This window comes from Meles meles, chromosome 10, assembly GCF_922984935.1.
Source record: "Meles meles chromosome 10, mMelMel3.1 paternal haplotype, whole genome shotgun sequence".
NCBI lineage: Eukaryota > Metazoa > Chordata > Mammalia > Carnivora > Mustelidae > Meles > Meles meles.
Genome location: NC_060075.1, coordinates 14219673 through 14246705, shown reverse-complemented (window position 1 = coordinate 14246705; position 27033 = coordinate 14219673). Strand labels below are relative to the sequence as shown.

General features: G+C 39.4%; 1 protein-coding gene across 2 annotated transcripts in view; it reads right to left on the bottom strand.

The window, feature by feature from the left end:
* KDM7A (lysine demethylase 7A) overlaps window positions 1–27033 on the bottom strand; it is an 86415-nt gene that overhangs the window by 35379 nt on the left and 24003 nt on the right. For both annotated transcript variants that reach the window (XM_046020315.1, XM_046020316.1), the window contains exons 2-5: window positions 11210–11295; window positions 5640–5757; window positions 2256–2416; window positions 292–433 (exon numbers count right to left, since the gene is read on the bottom strand). In XM_046020315.1, the coding sequence (XP_045876271.1) occupies window positions 292–433; window positions 2256–2416; window positions 5640–5757; window positions 11210–11295 (507 nt within the window). The remainder of the gene's footprint in view (window positions 1–291; window positions 434–2255; window positions 2417–5639; window positions 5758–11209; window positions 11296–27033) is intronic.

Sequence of the window (27033 nt, the reverse complement as noted above, 5' to 3'; positions counted from 1 at the left end):
AACAAACACACATATACACACATCCCCACATCATGCAAATTGAAAATCTTAAAGTTTCATTTCCCATCTCAACCCAAGCCAAGAAATTAAATGGAACTCTAGGTTAACAATACTTAAAAGATTAAAATTCATATTTTTAAACATTCTCTGTGCGTGTCAGAGCAAAATGTACATTGCTATGACTGGATCTCTTCAGAAGTCATAATTAGATTTCGTACTGAAATAAATGTATCATTAACTACATTTAGCTAACACTGAGAAGACTAAACCAAAATGTCCAGAACTACTCACTTTGTATCTGAAAATTCAAGGCTGATCACGTTTAACACTTTTGGTCTGTTAGGATTCATGAAGTATTTAACATAATTGTGAAGGGTCATTTTGCTGTCTGCCTGCCTTGCCACATCAATGACATCTATCACTTTGTCACCACCTGCAGAGAAAAATTATAGTCTTGTTATCGGGCTGAAGAGTTACAGCAACAGATGCCCTAAACAAAAATATTTTAAAGACTGTATTTACTTAAAGCCAACCATAAAACGACATAGCCTAGACAAAGATTCTGCCAGTATCCTTATTTTTTAAGTCCAACTTGTTACTTCTGAAAAAGGGGGCTGCTTTTGAGGGAAAGAATAAAGCAATAAAGACAGAGTTACTAATTTAACAATGAGCATGAAAACTTAAATGCTTACAAAATTTTTTACATACTACTGATTTCTGTGTGCAGCTCACACTGACAAAAATGCATTATACGGGTATGTGGGAACTGGGCCATGTGCTCTGCATTTCCAATGTCCCCATGCATAAGACGAGGGGACTGCCTTCATCCTTCCACTCCTCTAACACCTAAGATACCATCATTTAGAAAAACCAGTCAGTCACTGTGGAATTAGTGAACAATGTAACCATGACAATTTCTGCTTGCCAGGTAGTGTCTTCTCTTCCAACATTCTGCTTCAAGAAAAAAAATCAGTGGTTAGGAAGCAAAAATCAGTTCATATTAATGCATGTGAAATGAGTTCTCAATTGGGATTAATTCAGATTTTTCCTATAAAACCATGAGGTGTCTCTTGCCCATCACTGAACAGTCACCCTAGAAAGCAAACCCAGTTTTGTAATGTCCTACAGGACAGACGGTAAATTCAAAATATGGCAATACTTAATCAATCTGAAAGAGAAATCGAATAAATGCCATTTTCTCACTTTAGTATTAACGCACTGCCTAGTAGACTTTATTTTATACCTAAGAGGCAAAACAGTTCTGTTAACCAAAGCATTTTACAATGCTAAAAAGTAAACTACCTAGGAGTTTGAGTATTTTTCCTATACTTACATTACACTAGCCACTTATTTTACAGTGCTATTTATGCAAACAGGCCAGGTTAAACCTCAGCCTCATCTCTTAGTTTATCAAATAATTCAGAATTCGTGAATGTGAAGTCATGACATTAAACTGCATTTCCTCAGTGAAGCATTTATCAATGAAAACTGTCACTCAGTGGCTCAATAAAGGGACAAGTTCTCCAGCATTTTATACTGGGGAGATAATGCATCACAGTAAATGTACAGTTCGGAGTCAAGGTCAATTTAAGATCTAATCCTCAAAAACATCTCTATCCACAACTAATAAGGAATGAGATCTACATACAGTCAGTTTTATCCACAGATGCCGAGATGAGAATAAACAAAATGACTGACAATGTTGAGAAGAATGTGACCGAGAAACAGTTTCCCCCTTGTTTCTTATGCCTCTCTGGGCCTCAAAATCACACACCGAGTGCAGACACCAGGCAGTGGCAATACCATCATGTCACAAATATAGAAACGGGCTTGAACATGGTCTCCTCTTTTTCCCAGCCCTTCTCTAGGCCCTGGAGGTCAATGACACAGGATCCAGGGATTCTGCTCTTGCATGCTACAGACTCCTAGAACCAGTCCAATTTCCCAGTGTCTTCCTCCTGTTATCTGTAGTTCCACCTCACAACTGTTCCTTCTGAGCAGGTACCAGACAATCGGATGACAACAGAAAGAGCATCAGAACGAGGCTGAGTACGTAAGAACAGAGCAACTGACTCATTGTCTTTCTCTGACAATTGGAGGTTTGCTCCGAAGAAAGTTTTCGACCTGGGTGATACTGAATTTCACTTTTCCTACTAAATTACCTTCTCTTCACTCAACTTCTAATGTACTCAGAACACTACTACTACTACTTTTACCCCACTTCCCCCAAGTACTTCAAGAAACCAAGTGCGTACCTACATAGCGTTCCACATCCATGACAGAAAAAGTAGGTGGAGGGAGCCTGAGTCCTAGGTCATCTAATTTGGGGACCATAATAGGAACTTCAAATCCGTGTTTCTCCAGGTATCTTTGTGTCAGCTGGCTGCCATGCATCTTTACAATGATTTCATCGGCACTAAGGAAAACACAAGGGTAAATAGTCATCTTTGTTGGTAAGTTCATTTTTAAAAAAGAGTCTGGTAATGAGTTAACTCATATACTGCATCACTGTCTATATCAGCAGTTCTCAGCCTATCGAACCCAATTCTCTTTTTTAGAACAAACGTTTTATCAAGTCCTTTTCACTATTCTAAAGTAAAAGTCATAGATAATTACCTCAATACGTATCATTGGAAAAATATAAATACCTAAAATTAGTTTATAGCAAAATACATATTCGATACATAAATGTTTGAGTAAACTACACAAGGAGAGATAATATAATAATAGGAAGATTACAACTTGTTGTAATGAGTGACTGAATTTAAGAGAAGTAACTAGACCAGAAGCCACTAAAAACAAGCTGTGTAGGAAATCAGCAGAGCGAAAGGGGGCACATTAGGAAAAAAGGTGGTGTCAAGATAAGAAAAACAGGTAAGATTCTATCCAGCTGTAAAATTCTACACAAGTATTTGTTAGACATTTCAATGCCTCATGGACATAGGACAATTCACTGTTGTCCTGCACCATGGAGAACGACTAGATCTTGTGGTTCCCGTCCACCAAGACAAAGGTCGAAAAGGAACTCTTGATCTATCTGTTACAACCAGTATGTCATAAGTTATTGTAAGTGGTCACCTCAAGCCACTAAAAAGTATGCTGAACCCCAGCTGCCCGCTCTCATGAGTAACACGTCATGAGCATCACACTTAGGAGTGGTTTGTCCCTTTCCAGTGTTCTCTAACCATAAATCAAAGATCTCTTTAAATGAGGATGTTCTAAATTTAATCTTCCAATTGCCCCCAGAATGCAGCTGTTAATACATTCAAATAAGTACAACAGCTGCTTTACAGGCTAAAACACAGTCATTTCCATTTACATAATCCGACCTTAACTGTCTTCATGTCACCTGCAGCCTGGGAATCAAGGAAAAGACAAGAGGTACAGGTTCTCTGAATTACTGGGTTCTAATCTGTCCACCCTCTCAGTAAGAAAAGGGCAGTGTGAAGCTCCCTAAAATGAGACAGACTTTTTCCGGATAGTCTTATATTTGAAGGACTTAGATCTCCTTCATCTGACTCACTGCGTTCTGTGCTGCCTTTTAGTTTCCCCACAAGCATCTAACATTTCCCTCCTTCCCCAACCTCTGAGAATCAAACAATTCCTTCAACTCCAATATGAGGGATAACTTCCAGTCACTTGTACTTTCTGATCTTCAGTGTTTGGTGTCTCACTTCCCCTGTCGATCAAAAACATGTAAGTACAAGTGCTTAAAAATACGTGCACACCGTTACTTGCAAGGGGAAAAAACTGGAGACAACCTAAACACACATCAGGGAGGGATGGTGAAGTGGATTACGGTGAGTATACCCGACTGCGCACTACACCGCAGTCAAGGAGAGAGGCAAAGTTTTGTAAATGGGGAAATACCGATGAAACAGGTATTTCATATGCGTAATATAACCCCATTTTATTTTTTTAAAATTAGATGCATGTATATATACACACATATATAGACATAAATATTTTACATGTAACTATTTATGTAGGAAAATGTCTCAAAAGGCCCACACTAAGTTTTACAATGGGGGAGAGGGAGGTAAGATAACCCATGCACTTTATTTTATACACTTCTGTGTTAATCACATCAAGTATGTGTAATTTAATTAATTACCAACTCTATATATGGTTTTAAATGATGTGAAGGTTTATGGAGTTAAAATAAAACCAAAAACCTTTAATTAATGGTAATCATCGTTTAGACATTTGTGACCATCTCTGTAACTGGCTCTTACTTGTTACCACCCTGGCACAGAAGCCACAGGCATCACAAGCCAGGATTTTTAACACTGTTCTTTTGGGTCACAAGCCTATTTGAAAAGAGTAAAAGCTTTGGCTCCTCTTCCTGAAAAATGCATGTTCATATATTGACACTAAACTATTTACGCAGCTTCAAGAAACTGACAAGCCTCTCGGAAGCCTGTTCATAGACCCAGGCTAAAAACTCTGGCCCTAGCTCCCAACCAACCAAGGAAAACAAACATTCGTCCAACCACTTTGAAACTGGTAAGAGAGTATTTGAGACGAAGGCCTTCGCTATCACAAAAGTCATGTGGAAACCACTGTGAAGAGCTCAGCAGACCTGAGCAGCCAGCTCAGCAGACCTCAGCCAACACTGGGTGCGTATCAATTACACGTTTCTGTTTTAAGGATTAAAAGAGGGAAAGGGATAGACAAGAATGTTAAAGACTGTGAAGAAATAGCACGGGTTTTACAGTTACGGGACCTGAAATAATTCTGTAATAGCCTGCACGTGATGTTGAGATTTAAATTTAAATTGTGCTTTCCCTCCTTAACAAGCCTGGATATGATCTCATGTAAAAGGCTATTAAGCATTATCAGTTTAAATAGATGTCAGGCAGCGAGCGGGAAATGATTTAAATTAGCATGATTAAATGCTGTGCAATACTTTGGACGCTCTCTGAGCCACAGATAAGTCAAACACTTTCCATTATCTTTTAAAAATCAAAAAGCCCAGTCCTGCTGCCACCAGAGAGGCTGAGCAATGGTTCTGGGTACCCCTGACAGACCTAGGGTAGAGAGGTAAGAAAACAACACAAGAAAAACACAGAGTTTGACAATCAGAACAGGTGAGGTAGAAGGGGAGGAGAAGCAGCAACTTCCCATCATGAGGAATCTGGTACCAGGAACAACTGCCTTAGATAAGTGTATTTCAAATTTTCTGGACAGAGATCAGCAGTTCATTATTTGTACAACGTGCCCCAGTACACACAGGTAACATGATAGTTCCATGAAACCTTGCTTATTTACTCATTACTTATATCTATGTGCCAATATTTTATATTTCATTAAAAAAAAAAGTAAGGGGCGCCTGGGTGGCTCAGTGGGTTAAGCCGCTGCCTTCGGCTCGGGTCATGATCTCAGGGTCCTGGGATCGAGCCCCGCATCGGGCTCTCTGCTCAGCGGAGAGCCTGCTTCCCTTCCTCTCTCTCTCTGCCTGCCTCTCTGCCTACTTGTGATATCTCTCTGTCAAATAAATAAATAAAATCTTTAAAAAAAAAAAAAAGTAAAACGCTGAGAATGGGTTGCAACCTGAAGTCTGAAAACACTGCTTTAGATGATGCCACTGCGTGAGATAACAGTCTCAAGTTTTCTTTGGCAAGAACAAGTTTCCATACCTTGGGAAGACTCGAGAACGTAACTCCTTCACAAAAGTCCTAGTCCCAGCTTGCACTGGTTTGGTGCCATCATCAATTTCCGTGTAGTCGTGCCTGTGCCAATTCCTCCGCTTTTTCACTGGGTTTTTAGAAGTTTTAAGAAAGAAAACAGTTGTGATAACTAGTGATACCATGTAGTTTCTAAAAGGTATATTCTATATGACAAGAAATAGCAATTATAAGTACAATAAAAAACACTCCCTTTTGAATGCATTTCCAAGCTGAAGAGTGTAAATTTTACTTTATGTAATGCCACAATTATAGGTAACTGACTGTGGATTTTAAAAAGTCTATGCTAAATCTATGTTAACTAACTAGAATTTAAATAAAATTTTGAAGAGAGCACAAAAGTTTTTTTTAAAAGTCTACTCTTTATTTCAAAAAAAATTTAAATCGACAAATGCAAATTAGCAGATGGAGCCCGTTATAATATCCACAGACACATACAATAAAATATCACAATTACTTTAAATCACGACTTTCACGAGACCATGAAGTGACAGTATGATTTTTATTGATCATCCAAGTCATGGATCCCACATCAGAAATCTTTTTTAACAGCAACAGTTCCCTTCTCTTTTATGTCAAGATCTGGTCCCCAAAAAAGCACGCGTACACCTGCCACCAAAGAAGAGCATGTGGCTACAGCACAGTTAAAGGAAGACAAGAGGAAAGACAGAACAAGTAACTTTACGATTAGTCCTAATGCTCAGACCCTGTGATTCTACAGCTCGGGCGACTACGGTCTTGAAGCGTCCCAGCAATCAAAATCAGGAGACTTGGACTGGACTCCCAGTTCAGCCATAACTTATTCTGCAACTGTGGGCAAGTCATGTGACCAGACTGGGTCCACGTTCCTCAAATGGAATGAAGGGAGGAGTGCTCTGTTTCTCTCTCTTCTTTTTTTTTTTCTTGGAGTGCTGTATTTCACCCCATGTTGATGAATCCCTTAGTCAAGGGGAAGATGGGGAAGAGGCCAAAACAGAAACTGTGGATCTCAATCTGCTTTCGACCAGGGCAACACTACCTATAGCCCTTTCGTGTGCTAGCAATTTAAGATGTCTAAGTTTTATATCCTTTTGTAAGTTTGAAAATCACTCTTACAGGGCACCTGGGTGGCTCCATTGGTTAAGTCACTGTCTTCAGCTCAGGTCATGATCCCAGGGTCCTGGGATCGAGTTCTGTGTCAGTCTCCTTGCTCGGCAGGAAGCCCGCCTCTCCCTCTGCCAATCCCCCTGCTTATGCTCTCTCCTCTCTCCCTCTCTGACAAATAAATAAAATCCTTAAAAAGAAAAAAGAAAATCACTCTTAAGCCTAAAACCTTCATGACTCTAGGAAATATACTAAAGTCTACAACTAGCTTAGAATGTATCAAAAAAAATAAAATAAAATGGATAGATACGAGACTGTGTAGTGAACCAAGTAATATAAAATATTAATAGTAGAGCCTACATGGTGAGTTTGGAAGTACTCCCAACAAAATTCTTTCAACCTCTCCCGTATGTTTCAATGTTTTCCTAATAAAACACGGAGCCAGGGGAACTCTATGAGTCTAAGTTATGCCAAACCTTCACCCTAAGAGATCATAATAAATTAATACTGGATCCTCATCTGGATAAGGAGAAGTCACACTAAATAACCAATAAGGGAGGAAATTGGGCTTATTCATTTCTGAAGGTTTAAAACAAGATTCTCAAGTAATTCATGGCAGTCAAACCCTCAATATAGAAAATGGTAAATCCCATTTTTTAAAAGTCTCATGAGAAAAATAGTATCATAAAGCAACCTTCCTAGAAAATGCCATTAAGGCATCCTTCGTGTGTTATTTTTTCTCATTTAAAATCACTTGTAAAATTCAAGGGTGTTTTATTCCAGACTTCTGTTCTACATATATATAGATACATAACCCCATTTTATCTTCAACTGGGATCATGATGTTCATTCTGCTTACCTTTCTTATTCTATCATGAGCATGTTTCTCCTTACTAAATATTCAAAAGCAATTTAAAAACAGCCGAGAATTTTGAGACATAGATATAGATGCATCACTTTATAACCCATTTTTTGATTCTTAAGTACTTAGCTCATTCTGAATCTTTCTTCAAACAAAATTAAGATTAATATTCATATACATAAATCTGTTTCCCTCATTAATTCTTCAGGAGAAATTCCTAGAAATGCTAGAAGATTCAATATTTTTAAGATATTTGCTACATATTGCAAAACTGCCTCCAAAAAAGTGGTAGGTAACTCACATTCTTACCGGTATACACAAGCAGTCTATTTCGAAGCCCTGGGTCGACAGTGAGCATCACCATTAAAAAAAAAAAAGAGGGGTGTCTGGGTGGCTTAGTTGGTTGAGCATCTGATTCTTTATTTCAGCTCAGGTCATGATCCAGGGGTCTTGGGACAAGCCCTGCATCAGGCTCCCCGCTCAGCAGGGAGGTCTGCTCGTCTCCCTCTCCCTCAGCCCCTTCCCTCACTTGCACATGCTTGCTCTCTCAAATACATACATACATTATTAAAAAATAAAATTAAAGTTTGAATTTAAACTAAAAAAAAGACAAAGTTACCCATTTGATAAGTAAACTATAGTATTATATTGTTTTAATTTTCATTTTGGCAGAACAGTTAGAATTAGAACAGATCTGGGATTGGACAGCTATCGGCTCAAGCTCCAACTCTGCCAAATAACTACATGAAAGAGCTAGTTCAATCATTTTTCTCATCCCAACATGTCACAAATATCAAAGGAAATAACATACGTCAAGTACTTCTTAGCCTAGTTCCTAGGGCATCCAATAAGCTGCCAATTACTTCTCTTTCCTTTTGAGCAGATCTGCACAATGTTGACAGAGATGCTACAACTGTCCTGTTAGGCCAACATGCTTAACACATCAAATCAGCCACTGCAAGAAGCTGACTGAATTTCTTAAAGGAAGGAATATTCTAGTAGCCATCACAGGGAGAGAAAATTTTGAGTTTAGACTCCATGTGCCTGAGAAACACTAAGATATGTAAGTCTGGGGCTTTTTTGATATTTGACCTTAAATCAAATTCTTAACTCCCACTAAAAGGGTCAAATCTAGGGGCGCCTGGGTGGCTCAATGGTTTAGGCCACTGCCTTCAGCTCAGGTCATGATCTCAGGGTCCTGGGATCGAGTCCCGCATCGGGCTCTCTGCTCCGCAGGGAGCCTGCTTCCCTCTCACTTTCTCTCTGCCTGCTTGTGATCTCTCTCTGTCAAATAAATAAATAAAAAATCTTAAAAAAAAAAAAGGGTCAAATCTAAATTCACCTTACCAAGTGACTATTACACTGTCTGAACAGTATCTACAATAAGGATTCCTGGGGAACTCTGAGAGAACAGGAAGCCCTAGGTGGCAAACGAGAGAGGTTTAACAGCAGAGGGAAAGGGGCCAAAAGGAATGACCCAAGTTAAGGGTGTAGGGTGAGAGGGAGGGAAGGTGAGCCTTAAATTAGGATAGAACAAATTACTGGATCTTGGACATTTTCCCTGTGGGTATTTAGTGCTGGACTTTTGCCCAGAAGATAACCAATTCCTGATCTTATGTGATTCAAGCATGAGAAGTATACAATGGGCCACACAACAGTCCAGCTTCTCTCTGAAGCATCATTATTCAAAGTGCAGGTCATAATCCATTATGGATTAGAAATCAATTTAGTGAGCATGACAAGCTTTTTAAAAAATTAAATCATATAGGAAAAACAGAAAACAGAATGCATCACGTATCACAGTGTTTTAAACACAACACTGTTCCATCTCATTGTAACACACTTAATATTTCATTGAAATTAAATTCAAATTATTTCATTTGGAAATTATATAAATTCTAAACTAAAAGTGTTATAAATTTTAGTTCTGTTTCCTTTCTTGAGGTAACAACCCAGTACTATTTATTTCCTCCAAGAATTATGCTTGGTCAATAATCATTCCAAGTTATATACCACATACTTCACTGCTGCACAAAATAAGAAGCTTTAAAAACATTTATGACAATAAACTGGCCAATTACACAAAAAATTCTACCAATTTGCTAACCTCAAATTTTATACTGTGTAATAAAATGGATATTGTGTATTTTAATATTTTATGAAATTTAATGTAATATTTTGATGTATTCTTACAGCCTGAATTTCTAAATCTCTTACAAAGATACTAGGTAAATTATTAATTCTAACAGACAAAATGAAAAAAAATAATACCGTCATGTTTTTTTCCCTTTAAAGATTTATTTATTTGAGAGAGAGAGTGCGAGAAAAAGCAAGTGTGTGTGAGTGGGGGCAGGGACAGGAGGAGAGGGAGAGGGAGAGAATCTTAAGCAGACCCCCGACACATGGAGCCTGACATGGGACTTGGTCCCACGACCCCAAGATCACCTCTGAGCTGAAATCAAGAGCACAGGCCAGGAAGTTCATGTGCTCTCTGGGGTGTACCAATATCACACATAAAACGATATTTAACTCAGGCAGGAAAGTGTAGACAGACACTTGCTCAGGCCTCTGCCTTCCTCAGAATGGGACTGGGTCAGGGGTATTGTCTCAAGTTGGGCAGGACTCTAGGCCACACTCAAACTGAAGACCAAAATCAGAAAACAAAATAACATTTCAGCATTTTGATACCCAAATCTCCCAAAAATATAATACATGTGTGTGCATTAAAATCTTATCCTGTACACTGTCCCAATTACTACTGAAAGTTTTTTTTTTTTCAATTTATAAAGAGATAAAAACATTTGAAATCAGTTTCCAGAATCAGAAAACTTTACTTTTCCACACTTCTCAAATTGAAAGCATTGAATACATGCCCTTAAGTTTGGGGATTTTGCCCTTGCAATTAAGAACAACAGTATTTTGGGGGCACCTGGGTGGCTTTGCCAGTTAAGCAGTTAAACATCTAACTCCTGATTTCAGCTCAGGGTGATCTTGGGGTCGTGGGATCAAGCCCCATGTCAAGCTCCATGCTCAGCAGGGAGTCTGCTTGAGATTCTCTCCCTCTCCCTCTCCTTCTGTCCACCCCCCACTCACACACACTCATTTTTTCTCGCACTCTCTCTAATAAATAAATCTTTAAAGGGAAAAAAAGAATGACAGCATTTTTTTCACTTTATCTTCTTGATTTATTAAATGTTATTCAGCAATTTAGACAGAAATTGTCATGGGGCACCTGGGTGGCTCAGTGGGTTAAGCCTCTGCCTTCGGCTCAGGTCATGATCTCAGGGTTCCGGGATCGAGCCCCACATCGGGCTCTCTGATCAGCCGGGAGCCTGCTTCCTCCTCTCTCTCTGCCTGCCTCTCTGCCTACTTGTGATCTCTCTCTCTGTCAAATAAATAAATAAAAATATTTTTTAAAAAATTTATTAAAAAAAAAAGAAATTGTATTCTATCTTCAGAAAAATATTCCCTATAGTTCTTGGTGGGTGGAACATAACTAGTCAAAGTATTATTAAAATATTGTCATGTACACATTAAATTCTAAACTTTGGTTTTTATTTAAGTTTCTAGTACTTACTCAAGGAGGAGCCATGTAGAACAGCACAGTTGGGACAGTGATAAAGGTCAATGTCAACAGCATGATGTTCTTCTACACCAACACAGCTAGATAAAGAAAAATAGAGTCAATATGTAAATAAGCTGAAAATCTTTACTTAACTACAGCAGATGGTTAGAATTTTGCTGGGAAGTGTACAACCACCTCACCAACAAATTCTGTAGATTACAGAAACATATGCAAAGATAAATTTTATTCTCCTCCCTATATACTTGCTAAATAATTATGGGGGAGAATATGCTCAAATACATGGAAAGAGATTACTATTATCAACAGCAGAGACATCAGAAGTAATTAGAAGCCATAAGACCCTCAACCATTATGTAAATGCCACCTAGTATGGACTCATTGTCTGTATTCCCCCAAATTCACATGTTGAACTTGTAACCCCATCAGTGTATTTGGAGATAGGGCCCTATGGAAGTAATTAAGACTGAATGAGGTCATAAAGGTAGGGCCTTGATAAAAACAGAATTAGTGGTCTTAGAAGAGACACCAGGGGCATCTGGGTGGTACGGTCAGGTAAGCATCCAACTCTTGGTTTTGGCTCAGGTCATGATCTCAGGGTGGTGATCTAGGGGTCATGAGATCAAGCCCTGAGAAGAGTCCCACATCAAGCCTCCAGGGGAGCCCCACATTAGGCTCCATGCTCAGCATGGAGTCTGCTTGAGATTCTCTCTGCCCCTCTCACTCATGCTGTCCCTCAAACAGATAATAAATTCTAAAATAAAGAAAAGAAGAAGAGACATCAGAGAGCTCTCATGATCTCTCTCTCTTCTCTCTCCCTTCCTTCCCACCCCATCCCCCATCCTAGCATTCCATTAACGTAGCATTCAGTATTCGGTTAAAAAATGTTTCAGGAAGGAGAGGGGAGAAGTATTCGTAGTCAACCAAAAACTGAGAGTTCACCTCCAGCTAACCCACAGTAAAGGAAATGCAAAGGACATATTGTTGGCCAAAGGAAGTTGATCACAGAGAGGTCTGATGCAAGAAAAAAAATAAAAAGCTTAAAAAAGTAATAATAGGGGCGCCTGGGTGGCTCAGTGGATTGAGCCGCTGCCTTCGGCTCAGGTCATGATCTCAGGGTCCTGGGATCGAGCCCCGCATCGGGCTCTCTGCTCCGCAGGGAGCCTGCTTCCTCCTCTCTCTCTCTGCCTGCCTCTCTGCCTACTTGTGGTCTCTCTCTGTCAAATAAATAAATAAAAATCTTAAAAAAAAAAAAAGTAATAATAAATATATGGGTAAATTTACATGGATATTCACTACATAAAATAATGTCATGTGAGGGGCGCCTGGGTGGCTCAGTGGGTTAAGCCTCTGCCTTCGGCTCAGGTCATGATCTCAGGGTCCTGGGATTGAGCCCTGCATCGGGCTCTCTGCTCTGCAGGGAGCCTGCTTCCTCCTCTCTCTCTGCCTACCTCTCTGCCTACTTGTGATCTCTCTCTCTGTGTCAAATAAATGAATAAAATCTTTAAAAAAAATAATAATATCATGTGAGATTTAAAAATATACAAAGAACTAAAACACATGACAACAGCAGCACCTGAGTTAGAAGAGAACACATGGAGTTATGGGGTTCTACCGGGAAGGTGATGATTAACCCTGGACTTCAGTAGTGAGAATGCCTACTAGACTCTCTCAGGAGACAAATGAAAAAGGGAAATAGAAAGTGTAATTTCCATACTATTACCAGCGTGGAGACAAAGAATTTATTTTAAAAATCAATTCAAAAAAAGGAGGGGAGAAAAAAATGGAGAGACTAAAATAAAATGGAAGTATAAATTCAAATATATAAGTACCATAATCATATCATATGCAAACTGATTAACCTGTTCCAGTTAAAAGACACAGATTACCCAGCTGGACTTAAACACTACAATTCACTGGTTATAAGAGACACACATAAAACAAGGAACCAGAAAGACTGTAAGTAATAGGATGGGTAATTTTTTAAAAAATAGTATTAAAAACCAGTAATCATATAGTAATTTTTTTTAAAAGTACAGGTATGTTAAGATATAGTAACAGAAAATCTGAAGTAAAAAATGCGAGATAGACATATACAGTTTAAAAATTTCATTTCCCAGGAGGATGTAACAGGAAGGACCATAGTGGGACATTTTGACAACTCTCTCAGTATCTGACAGAATAAAGCAGGTAAAACAAAAATCTACGAAATATGTAAGATCTGAACTTCAGGATTTAAAAACATGGCCTAGGAACACATGGGTGGCTATTTGTTGGGCATCCAAATCTTGGTTTCAGTTCAGGTCGCGATCTCATGGGTCGTGGTACTGGGCCCCGTGCTGGGCTCCAGACCAGCACTGAGCTCCACACTCAGGGGAGAGTCTGCTTGAAGATGTTCGCCCTCTGCACCTCCCCCAACTCACATGCACTATCTCTCCCCCTCTCTCACACAAATAAACCTTAAAAATAATAATAATAAAAAAAATAAAAAACATGACCCAATGGATATTTATGGGATAATACACCCGACATCTACAGAACACACATTCTTTCCAGCATACATCAACCATTCATAACAAGCAACAGCACACTGAGCCACAGTCAAATACTGAAGGTTGAAATCTGGAACATTCTAGCCACAGTTGAATTAAGACAGAAATTAATGACAAAAAAGTTAAATGGAATCTTCATGTATTTAGAAATTAAGAGACAAACTGCTAAATAACCCATGAGTCAACAGATAAATCGTAATGAAACACGGAAAATTATCTAGAAATGAGCACTAATAAAAATGTTGCATAACAAAACATGTGGATGCAGAACTTACAAACAGAAATGCACAGCTTTAAACACACGTATTGGGGAAAAAAGCTGAAATCAATAAGCTAATAGGCAGCTACCTGAAGAGGTGAAAAAGAACAGCAAAATAAACCTTAAAAACACAGAAGGAATAAAAAAGCAGATCTGATGACACAGAAAACAAACCATACCATGCAACAGAGCACCAAAGCCAAAAATTGTCTAAAAACATAAAGTTGGCAAACCTCTCTGGCGAACTGAAGAGATAAGACTGGAATAACCAACACTGAGAACGAAAAGAGGTACAGAACTATAGATTCTCTAGACATTAAAGGTAAAAGAGAGTATTATGAACAATTTTATGCTAAGTGACTAGAAAATATAGATAAGATAGGCAAACCTGAATCACAAAGAACCAGAGTATCTGAATACTCCTGTGATTGTTACTTTGTAATTTTTAAAATTGTTCCCCCAACACACACAAATATCCCAGTCCCAGATATACTCAAGAAGTAATTCCAATACTATATAAAACTTGCACCAGAGAATAGAACAAAAAGACTTACTCCCCAATTCATTTTAGGGTAACACAGCCTGATATTAAAACTTACAAAGGATGATATAAGAAAGGAAAATTACAAGCCACTCTCATTTATGAGCAAAAATGCAAATACCAAGTTTGATCTATCTCAGGAATCCAAGGTGGTTTTAACTCTAAAAGTTTTAATCAGTGAAATTTGCTACATTGACAGATTAAAAGAAAAAGTCTTGTGACCACTTAAAAAGATACAGGACAAGTACTTGACAAAATTCAACATTTACTTATGACTAAAAGGTGAAAAAAAACCTTTTAGAAAAATAAGACTAGGAAGCCTGCTGATTCACAGACTTGTACTCCTGAGGCAAATAATACACTAGATGTTAATAAAAATAATTAATAAAAAATAAATTAAAAAATAAAATTAAGATTAGGGCACTTCCATAATCCATTTGGAAGGGTGCTTCCAAAAAATCCTGCAAATGACATGAAATTCGTTTCTCTGAGATTAAGAACAAAAGAAGAATGTCTGATGTTACCAGTTCTGTTGAACATTAGCTGGTGCACTAAAATAAGAAAAAGAATTAAAAGGTATAGGAACTAGAAAAGAAAAAAAAAGCGGTCATTTGCAATTATTATGCCTACATCTGCAGAAAACTCAAAAGGATCTATAGACAAATGATAATCAATAGAAAGGTTGCTACATATAGTATCAGCACATAAAAATCTCATTTCCCTATATAAACAATAAAAAGCTAAACAATGAAATAAAACACCATGTATACCTGGATAAAAATTGTCAAGGGGCACCTAGGTAGCTCAATCAATAAAGCATCCAACTCTTGATTTCGGCTCAGGTCATGGTCTCAGAGTCGTGAGAACAAGCCCCACATCAGGCTCTGTCTTCAGCGCGGAGTCTGCTTGAGACTCTTCCTCTCCACCCCCACCCTGCTCTTCCCTGGACTAGCGCTCAATAAATAAATAAATAAATAAAATCTTTTTAAAAAGTCGAGTACACTGGAAGTGAACAAAAACTAGGTAAGACCTCTTTAAGGAAAATTTAAAACATTATTAAGTGATTTTAAAGAAGATATAAATGAATGAAGACATATATCATAATCATGGATTTGAAGTTCAATAATGTAAAAATATTAATTCTCTGTGAAGTGATTCACAGATTCAATTTAACCCCAATCAAAATCTATGGAACCTGATAAGCTGATTCTAAAACTGATATGGAAATACAAAGAGCCAGTAATACGTAAGGCATTCCTACATATACTCTACCACGTATCAGGATTTATCTGAAAGTTATAGGAATTGGGGCACCTGGGTGGCTCACTGGGTTAAAGTCTTTGCCTTCAGCTCAGGTCATGATCTCAGGGTCCTGGAATCGAGCCCTACATAGGGCTCTCTGCTCAGCGGGGAGCCTGCTTCCCCCTCTCTCTCTCTGCCTGCCTCTCTGCCTACTTGTGATCTCTGTCAAATAAATAAATAAGATTAAAAAAAAAAAAAAAAGAAAGTAAGTTACAGGAATTAAGGTACTGTGGAAAAGAGGTTTGAGCTCAAAAACAGTCTCACGCCCATGCGGACACTTATGTGCTACACAGAAGCCACGGCAGAGCAGGCAGCAAGGACAGATTTGTCAACGTAAGGGTCTGAGACTTTTATCCATCTGTATGAACAAAAAAATGAAATTAGGCACCTAATTCCCAACATTAAAATTCATTGCAAAGTAGATCAGAAACCTAAACAACACAAGAAAGAAAAACTAAAAAGGCTGTGATAAGAGAATATGAAACTAGCAGTGTCTGGTTGGCTCAGTCAGTTGAACATCTGACTCTGTCTCGGCTCACGTCTGGATCTCACAGTTACAAGTTCGAACCCAGAGCTGGACTCTGAGCTGGGTGTGGAGCGTACTTAAAAAAAGAAAAAAGAAAAAAAAAAGATAATATGAAAATATCCTTATGACTTTTGTGCTGGGAAGGGCTATCTTACTCAGAATATAAAATGCCCTGTCCATAAGGGGGGGAAACCCCCAGTAATTTCAACCATACCAAAATAACTTCTGTTCATTAAAATAAAGAATGAAAGGATAAAGCAGAATGGAAGAAGACATTATAGTACAGATCACCACCAAAGGAACTATATCTAGAATATAATAAATTCTTACAAATAATAAGAAAAAAAAATAGAAAAAATGGCCGAAGATTTGAAGAGGCACATCATAAAAGGAAATCCAAGTGGCTAAACATACACATGGTGAGATGTACAACCTCGTTAACAACTGAGGAAAATACAAATTAAAATTGTAATATAATACCACAATACACCCACCAGACTGGCTAATACTAGAAAGTCTGATGGCACCAAATGTTGAAGACGATGTGGAGCAGTGGAACTTTTCATGCACGGCAGCCTGGAGTAAATCTAGTACAGTCATTCTGGAAAACAAATCTGCAACAAAACTAAAGAGCTGTATTCTCTGACCAAGCAATTTCTCTCTAGGTAAATATATCCTAGAGAATCTCACACACATGTGCACCAGGACACCTACTGAAACAGAAATGATTATAGAATCATTATTTGTAATAGTCAATAGTAAAATGAATGAATTGTAGTATATTCTCAAAGTCATAGTATATACAGATACAAAAATGAAAGAACTATAGCCCCGTGCAATATATGAACAAATTCTATAAGTGAATGATCCGTGTGTTAAAAAGAGAGAGAGAGAGACAGAGAATACATACAGTGTATTCTACTCATGAAGTTCAAAATCAGGCAAAGCTGTATTAGAGCGCTTAGAGATTAAACTAAAAAGGAGAGCAAGAAAGAGAGAAATCACAATAGTAGGATCATGGTTTCCTCTAGGGAGATGCACTCTGGAAAGGTGTGTCTTGGGGTCCTGGGTGGTTGTTATGTTTTGTAATTATTCATTAGACTGACGATTTAGGTTTAGACTTGTTTTTGTGTCATTTTAAGCAACCAAAACTTTAATTAAAATGTAGCAATCGAACAACTATAACAAAATATCCAAAAAAAAACCCTTAGAGGTATCTGGATATCCCAAAACAAACCCACTTTCATGTGTGAACTCCATCCCAAACATCTGCTACCAAACGATCTTTAAGAATCTGAGTAGAGGGGGCGCCTGGACGGCTCAGTGGTTTAAAGAATCTGAGTAGAGCTCACTGCAATCAAGACTAAAAAGTCAAAACCAGCCGTCAAAAATAACGACATTGCCATTCAAACATTCAATCCATGTAACTGAATCCAGTAAACACAATTCACTTTTGAGTAGAATTGAAACTTGCTTTATTTTGTCCAATTTAAATTTATTTCATTTATTTCCACAGAAAGCAAAAGGTGAATATACTGCTTAAAAAGATTTTTTAGGAGGGCGCCTGGATGGCTCAGTGGATTAAGCCTCTGCCTTCGGCTCAGGTCATGATCTCAGGGTCCTGGGATTGAGCCCCGCATCGGGCTCCCTGCTCCGCAGGGAGCCTGCTTCCTCCTCTCTCTCTGCCTGCCTCTCTGCCTCCTTGTGATCTCTCTCTCTGTCAAATAAATAAATAAAATCTTAAAAAAAAAAAAAAAAGATTTTTTAGGGGGTGCCTGGGTGGCTCAGTGGGTTAAAGCCTCTGTCTTCAGCTCAGGTCATGATCCCAGGGTCCTGGGATCGAGCCCCACATCAGGTTCTCTGCTCAGCAGGGAGCCTGCTTCCCTTACCTCTCTCTCTGCCTGCCTCTCTGCCTACTTGTGATCTCTGTCTGTCAAATAAATAAATAAAATCTTTAAAAAAAAAAAAGATTTTTTAGGGGCACCTGGGTGGCTCAGTGGGTTAAAGCCTCTGCCTTTGGCTCAGGTCATAATCCCAGGGTCCTTGGATGGAGCCCCACATCAGGCTCTCTGCTCAGCAGGGAGCCTGCTTCCTCCTCTCTCTCTGCCTGCCTCTCTGCCTCCTTGTGATCTCTCTCTCTGTCAAATAAATAAATAAAATCTTAAAAAAAAAAAAAAAAGATTTTTTAGGGGGTGCCTGGGTGGCTCAGTGGGTTAAAGCCTCTGTCTTCAGCTCAGGTCATGATCCCAGGGTCCTGGGATCGAGCCCCACATCAGGTTCTCTGCTCAGCAGGGAGCCTGCTTCCCTTACCTCTCTCTCTGCCTGCCTCTCTGCCTACTTGTGATCTCTGTCTGTCAAATAAATAAATAAAATCTTTAAAAAAAAAAAAGATTTTTTAGGGGCACCTGGGTGGCTCAGTGGGTTAAAGCCTCTGCCTTTGGCTCAGGTCATAATCCCAGGGTCCTTGGATGGAGCCCCACATCAGGTTCTCTGCTCAGCAGGGAGCCTGCTTCCTCCTCTCTCTCTGCCTGCCTCTCTGCCTCCTTGTGATCTCTCTCTCTGTCAAATAAATAAATAAAATCTTAAAAAAAAAAAAAAAAAGATTTTTTAGGGGGTGCCTGGGTGGCTCAGTGGGTTAAAGCCTCTGCCTTCAGCTCAGGTCATGATCCCAGGGTCCTGGGATCGAGCCCCACATCAGGTTCTCTGCTCAGCAGGGAGCCTGCTTCCCTTACCTCTCTCTCTGCCTGCCTCTCTGCCTACTTGTGATCTCTGTCTGTCAAATAAATAAATAAAATCTTTAAAAAAAAAAAAGATTTTTTAGGGGCACCTGGGTGGCTCAGTGGGTTAAAGCCTCTGCCTTTGGCTCAGGTCATAATCCCAGGGTCCTTGGATGGAGCCCCACATCAGGTTCTCTGCTCAGCAGGGAGCCTGCTTCCTCCTCTCTCTCTGCCTGCCTCTCTGCCTCCTTGTGATCTCTCTCTCTGTCAAATAAATAAATAAAATCTTAAAAAAAAAAAAAAAAAAGATTTTTTAGGGGGTGCCTGGGTGGCTCAGTGGGTTAAAGCCTCTGCCTTCAGCTCAGGTCATGATCCCAGGGTCCTGGGATCGAGCCCCACATCAGGTTCTCTGCTCAGCAGGGAGCCTGCTTCCCTTACCTCTCTCTCTGCCTGCCTCTCTGCCTACTTGTGATCTCTGTCTGTCAAATAAATAAATAAAATCTTTAAAAAAAAAAAAGATTTTTTAGGGGCACCTGGGTGGCTCAGTGGGTTAAAGCCTCTGCCTTTGGCTCAGGTCATAATCCCAGGGTCCTTGGATGGAGCCCCACATCAGGCTCTCTGCTCAGCAGGGAGCCTGCTTCCTCCTCTCTCTCTGCCTGCCTCTCTGCCTCCTTGTGATCTCTCTCTCTGTCAAATAAATAAATAAAATCTTAAAAAAAAAAAAAAAGATTTTTTAGGGGGTGCCTGGGTGGCTCAGTGGGTTAAAGCCTCTGCCTTCAGCTCAGGTCATGATCCCAGGGTCCTGGGATCGAGCCCCACATCAGGTTCTCTGCTCAGCAGGGAGCCTGCTTCCCTTACCTCTCTCTCTGCCTGCCTCTCTGCCTACTTGTGATCTCTGTCTGTCAAATAAATAAATAAAATCTTTAAAAAAAAAAAGATTTTTTAGGGGCACCTGGGTGGCTCAGTGGGTTAAAGCCTCTGCCTTTGGCTCAGGTCATAATCCCAGGGTCCTTGGATGGAGCCCCACATCAGGTTCTCTGCTCAGCAGGGAGCCTGCTTCCCCCTCTCTCTCTGCCTGCCTCTCGGCCTACTTGTGATCTCCGTCTGTCAAATAAATAAATAAAATTTAAAAAAAAAAAAGATTTTTTAACAAAATTTTTAATTTATTTTTATTTATCTGAGACAGACTGAATGAGAGAGAGAGAGAGGAAGAGAGGCACAAGAAGAGGGAGAGGCAGACTCCCCACCACAGGGAATCGGAACCAGGCACCATCCCGAGATTCCAAGATCATGACCTGAGCCCAAAGCAGGCACTTAACCGACTGCCACCCAGGTGCCCTAAAAAGCTTTTTTTTTTTTTTTTTTTGACTGAAAGGCTATCAATTTCCAATCCAATAAAATAAACCCTAGGCAAAATTCTCTACACATTTATGTACCATGTCCTGGGCCCACAGTTTCTTACACCCAAAAGGGTTTCTACAACCCAAAGAAAAGGTTAATAATCATTAGCGAGGGGGTCCAAGCTTCCAAATTTCAAAACTTATGTACAAAACTACAGTAATCAAGATTGTGTGGTACTAGCATAAGAAGAGATATGCAGAATGCAACAGAAATGAGAACCCAGAAATAAACCCTTACATTTAGGATCAACTGATTTTCCACGACCATGCCAAGACCATTCAATGCGGAAAGAACAGTCTTTCCGGCAAATAGCCCTGAGACAAACACACGTGCAAAAGACAGCACTGGGACTCCCACCATACACATATACAAAAATTAACTCAAATAGATTATATACCTAAGAACTAAGTAAGAACCAAAACTATAAAACTCTTAAAATAAAGTGGAGGAGTAAATCTCTGCGGCCTTGAATTGGCATCCAACCTCAAACACACAGGAACAAAGAAAAAAATTAATGAATTGGACATCACACTATGGCCTCTGCTTTCTGCTTTCTCGGCTAACCTGGTGCGAGAGCATGAGCTGAATGTGGTAAGTGTGAGAAAAAGAAAGGTGTGAGGTGTGAGGAACTAGGAAAGAAAGTATAAAATCATCGATCTGAAGAACGAAAGACCAAGAAACACAGTAACATTGCCAGGCAGGGCTCAGAGTCCACCTGAGGTCTGTGACCATAAATTCCAAGTGAAACCACTTCTGCACATAAAAATGTGACATTTTTTTCAGCCATGTTCAACACAGGCCCAAGGGAGGAGGCTGGGTCTGTCCAGAGTTGGGGTTTTGTGGACAAAGACCAGAAAGAGAGTTGAGGATACTTACAGAGAAGCTGACATAATGATAGACCCTGCGATCCGAGCTGCTGGACGGAAGAGGCATGGAGACAGAAGAAGGTAGTGAGAAAACGGTGAAATGGTCTGCAGGATCTCAGTGCATCCCTATCCCTGACTCAGTGGAGGCCTTGAACAAGTGATCTGTAAGGGGCAGAGATTATGCTCAAACAGTGGGATGTTCAGAATCTGAAATATCCAAGGTAGTTTATTCTTTAACACTGATAAGGTTTAAGTGCAGTAACAGCAGGCTAAGATGGAAAAGTTCATGAAAAAGTGAGATGTGTGAGGGCTACCCTGTATCCAATGAGAGTTCCAAACCAACCCTCTCTATAAAGTGAGGTTCATTAGATGTCAGTAGTAGGGGCTGCACTTCAACCAGAACAGAAACTCAAAGCCACAGAAGTCAACTTGACACTTCCAGAAACTCAGATTTTCTCATCATACCTTGACTATGGCCACATGTCTCATTCCTAAAAAGTGACGGCTACACCAAATGAAGTAAGAAAATGATGTTAGATGTGTCCTGGAAAATCTAAAGCAACATAGAACATAAACTCAGCTATTCATATCTAAGACACATAAATAAGGGCGATTTCCACAAGGCTTAGGGAAAAAAGGGAGGATAGGAACAATCAAATTAATTCAGGACACTCTGGGCAAAATTTAGCTAATAATAATTCTCGAAGGTGCCCGGTTCCTCTCTCCAGCTGCTACTCTCCATCTGCCATTCCCACAACAATGTGATCTCTTATACTATAATGTTAGTGATGCCTTCAGGTTTGGGCAATTAGAAACATTGAAACGTTTAAAGTTTTGGAATTTAATACTAAATTTGATACATTTACAAATTTTATAATAGTAAATTAATAAATTAGTAAATATTAAAAACACCTTAAATTAATATAATATGCAATTTTTAAAAATCAAATTAAACATAAAAATTAAGTGTTCCTAAACCAAGAAGTTTATTTCAGATCTTTGAAGAGCACCAAAGGGAATTACTACATACATTTCAGTTTCTCTCCCAGAGGGAGGGATAACTCGTCCCACCCCCTACCCTCACCCTACATTAAAAGGATTCTAGAATCACTTTCGCTTTAATAGCGAAAACAGAGTAAAACACAGAGTAGAAAACACAAAATGTAGAACTCTGAAAGCAAAATTTGTAAGAATCACTTTCAACCCTTTAGTCCCTCTCACTCTTATTTCTCTTATAAAACTTGCCTTCATATACAAATCGCCCCACTTTTTCCGAACAGCAAAATGTTCAATGTTTATTAGACCAGTGTGTGTGTAAATGTGTGTGTGTTGGGGGTGGTTTTCTATAGGGGTGACAATCTGACCTTTGCTGAATAGCTTCCATCTATAGAAGAACAACCCCACTGCCAAATGGTAAGTGGGACAGTGACAACTTTAGCACTTGCTATTGTCTTAATCTTCTGAAATTGTTGCTTAGCTGGCCTTTTTCTTTCTTTCTTTCTTTTCTTTTTTCTTTTTTTTTTTTTTTTTTGGACACCTGACAAGAACAGAATTGAATTAATGACTAACCAGAATTCCGTAGGATCTGACAAACATTCTCTTTTTTCCCCTTGGATAATGCTCCCATTTATATTCTCTACTCTCGTTGTTGAAAGGGTGGGTGGCCAAATTCTTTAAGATCTCACTGTCCTGTGGACTTCATTAGATATTCCTCTGGCTTCAAATTCTCTCCCCATTCTTCACCTAGCAATCCATACTACCTAGTCTTCAAACCCAACTCAAATTCCAAATTCCTCACTGGATCACCCACAGAAAGTCCTTTGACATTTTACTGATACACATTTCTACATATTGATACTGAGCTATTTTATATACTATATTTCCTGAACTGAGCTCAAGACTTCTCTCAGTACCAAATACAGCCTGCCCATGACACCATAGTCCCAGTAAATTTCTACTGATAACTGTGCAGAAAACCTATTTGAAAACCAATACATTGTGGTAAAGCTACAGCAACTTTTATTCTTAAAGTCCATTCAGCTTAATTTTTTTTTTAAGAATTTGGTATAGGAACTAAAGGCAACAAATGAGTGGTAAAAAAGGAAAGATCCTTCAACCCAAATATTAGTAGATTTCTCATCCACCCTTGGATGACAGAATGATGTAGTAATGAAATTCATTCATTTAAAATTTTCCTTCCTTACAAAGTTTTTACCTAGGTATCCAAAGTCCACCTTCTTACCCAAACCACCGAACTACCGACTGCAACCTCCAAAGCCCCACACGAACCCCATCAAAGAGGCTGGGAAGTGACCTTTGAGGTGAATTACCTCCAGGAACATAGAGGATGGGTTTATAACCTGCTGTGTATTTCCTTTTATATTCTAATTCTGGGGTCAGTCTGGCTCTTGGGACAGCTATGAGCCGGGCAAGACCCACCCAGCCTAGTTCCTCGCCACACTTAATAAACAAGTGCCAACTAGCTCCAGTGAGATGCACAGATTTTGGAATTAGAAAGACTTGGTTTGATTTTTAGCTCTGGTAGTTTTGACTCTGAGCAAGTTTCTTCAACTCTCTGAGCATGAGTTCCCCTAGAATTAAACAGAACAATGTGTATTAAGATGTAAGGCACAGGGCTTAGCAAATAGTAAGCAATGCCATAGCACATATTTGAGGTACTAACTGGGAGCCACTACTATTACGACATTTCTATCAGATAGAAGTCATAGCTCACAGAACTCTGGGCTTATTCATGAAGTTTGAGCCTAAGCAGGAAACTTGGCTGAATAGTTTCCTTCAGGATGGCTCTTCAGAACACACTTCAGATCAAACGGCCATTCTTAAAGGGGAGAAGAGAAAGATCATTTGTTTTCAATTTTTGATTAGTTCTGATGGCTGAGTTGTCTGGAGTCAAGCTGGCCTGCGCTGGAATCCTGGCTACTCCACCCCTTAGCTGTGTAACTTTGGGCAACTTACTCTGCCTGTTGTTGTCTTATTTATAAAGATGGAGATAATGGTATTTGTCTCCCTTAAAGAAAGAATAATAAAATTAAGCTAATATACATAAGATGCTCCGAATGAAACCGTCAAACAATAGTTTCATTGGTCCAGAAACCTTGTTTTGCTAACCAGTATTGACTTAATGGACTGAAGCTCCCACTAAGAGTACGAGGATGTCAACAGGCATTTCCACTTTTAAATTATGTTTCGCGCAGTGTGTTAACCCTGTGATATTTCATTACCAGATATCAGCTAAAGTGAATTTTTCCTTTACTAGTAATGAATTTTTAAAATTTGTACATATGAAAATCAACTGGTAATTTGTGGTTAACTCTAAGGTTCTGAAAAAGCCCAACTTCTGTTATTTTCTTGCTGACATATAAAACTATTTTCATAAAATTAAGGGCTTTTCTTTTAAGTTGAGCATGGCATATTTCAGCTTTTGTGAACATATTATTTTTGACACATTAAAGCCATTTATTGGTATATTATGTGCTTAACCATGCTTAGTGAGGGTTTGGAATGAAACACTCTGAACCAAATTCTTTCAGTTCATAATCTTGAAAAATCAGACACTTTTTCTGCCTCAAACAGCTGGCTGACACTTCCAACTGCTCCGGGGCTTCCAAACTTCTCTCTGACCAGCTGACTATGAACACGAACGCGTATGTTACTAAGGAATTGAACAAAGAATAGGAGAGAAAAATAAGGGGGTTGAAGAACCAATAGGTGAGCTCACTGGTACAAAACGTAACCCACCATTTAAAATCCAAACTTTCTGTAACAAGCTTCTAGCAAAACTTGTTCCAAGGTAAATTTGTGAAATATACACACAAATACATTTTAAATGAGGATACGTTACACTGTCTGCTTCTTGAGTGCAGAACACACGTTCTTTCTGCTCGTCACTGTGTGACATCTAAGTACAGAGCAGACAACGGAAATGATTTAAATGGATCTTTACTAATAAGCACAAACAAACCGTTCTCTCATGAGGATAATAGTATCTTTTTTTTTTAAGACTTTATTTATTTGTCAGAGAGAGTGAGCACAAGCAGGGGAGTGGCAAGCAGAGGGGGAAGCAGGCTCTCCACTTAGCAGGGAGCCCGATGCAGGATTCAATTCCAGGACCCTGGGATGATGACCTGAGCCAAAGGCAGATGCCACCCAGGCGTCCCGAAGGTAATAATTTCTATTAGAACGTTCTAAAGAAAGGAAAGGTGCTTTAAAGTTCTGAATACCCAAAGACCCAAACATATACCCAAACATATTTACCTTTCACCATCCTTGGTTATTCCACCAGCCATTCAACCTCTTAAGCTAATACTCGTACTTCTCTTTGGCAACCTACTTTCTGCCTGTCTAGCCATGTAGGAGGTACATCTGCAGAGAATAAGGGAAGGCAAACGATGCCCAGTGGACATGCTGTTTCACGGAGATAGACTGTACTTCTATCCCAGTGAAATGGCAAACAAATGGCAACCCAAAATGAATATGTGACAATTTAAGAACCCTGTAAATTACCTTGGGGGAGGAAAAAACTTGCCATGTCGATAAAAGATAAACAGTAGCAATTTCATAATGGTTTGTTTGGCAATGGTCTTAAGTTAATGAAAGAAGGAATTTAAAAGTATGTTATCAGTATGTGTATCAGTACATACACTACGGCCTTCATGTATTTTTGACATAAATTTTACCTCATAACAATAACAGGTAAGAAACATTATGCAAAAATGTATTCTAAAGCAACCTAAATCCAGAAGTACATGAAATGTTTGCTGAGTCTAGTTCCTTACCGTGGAATGTAAGACTTTCAAGTATTAACATTTCAAGAAAACTTTTTCTAAACTCCTTTAACACTCAGACTCTCTCTCTGTGGCTCCCAAACCCGGCTGTGCCCCAGAATCCCCTGTAGAGCTCTTACGCGCTGCTGGGTGGCTGCCTTTCAAAGCTCTGGAATAAGAGCTAGAGAAAGATCTTGAAGATACGCGGGAAAGCAACAAAAGCCAGGTGCAGAACAGCCCGTGTAACATGCCCCCAACTCCAACCAACCACACGGCGCGTCTGTAAGCACATGCTGACTCTCAGTCGCAACAACACGCAGGAAAGTGGTGACAGCGGCTGCCTCTGGGCAGAAACTGGGAATGGATGCACGACGGAGAGGGAGAACTGCTTTTTGCCATATAACCGTCTATATCTCTTGTGCTGTGCATTGCCTATTTTTAAAAAGAAAAACACATTCCTGAGCCCCACCTGAGATCTACAGAGAAAAGTTAATGGGTGGGGCCCAAGGATCTTTATTTTTAACAAGCTCCCCAGGTAATTCTTTTGCAGCCGGCTCAGCAAAGAAATGGTATTTGGGCACGGAGGCTGGCATAACACTTTATTCACAGCTGCTTCCGATGGGAGCTTTGTTACTCCAACTAGACTTTAAGTTCCTTAAAGACATGAATAATACTTAATAATTCAGAATTTCCTATTCCCCACAGATCGACCTCAAGTTGATTACATAGGGGATGCTCACAAAATATTTACTGATTGACACAAAGCAGGAATTCCAAGCACATCCGGGAGGCATTAGTTTGGGCTACTATTCTGAAGCCTATTTAAATATGAATTTTGCAAATATGGAGGGTAGAAAAATGGATGAGGGG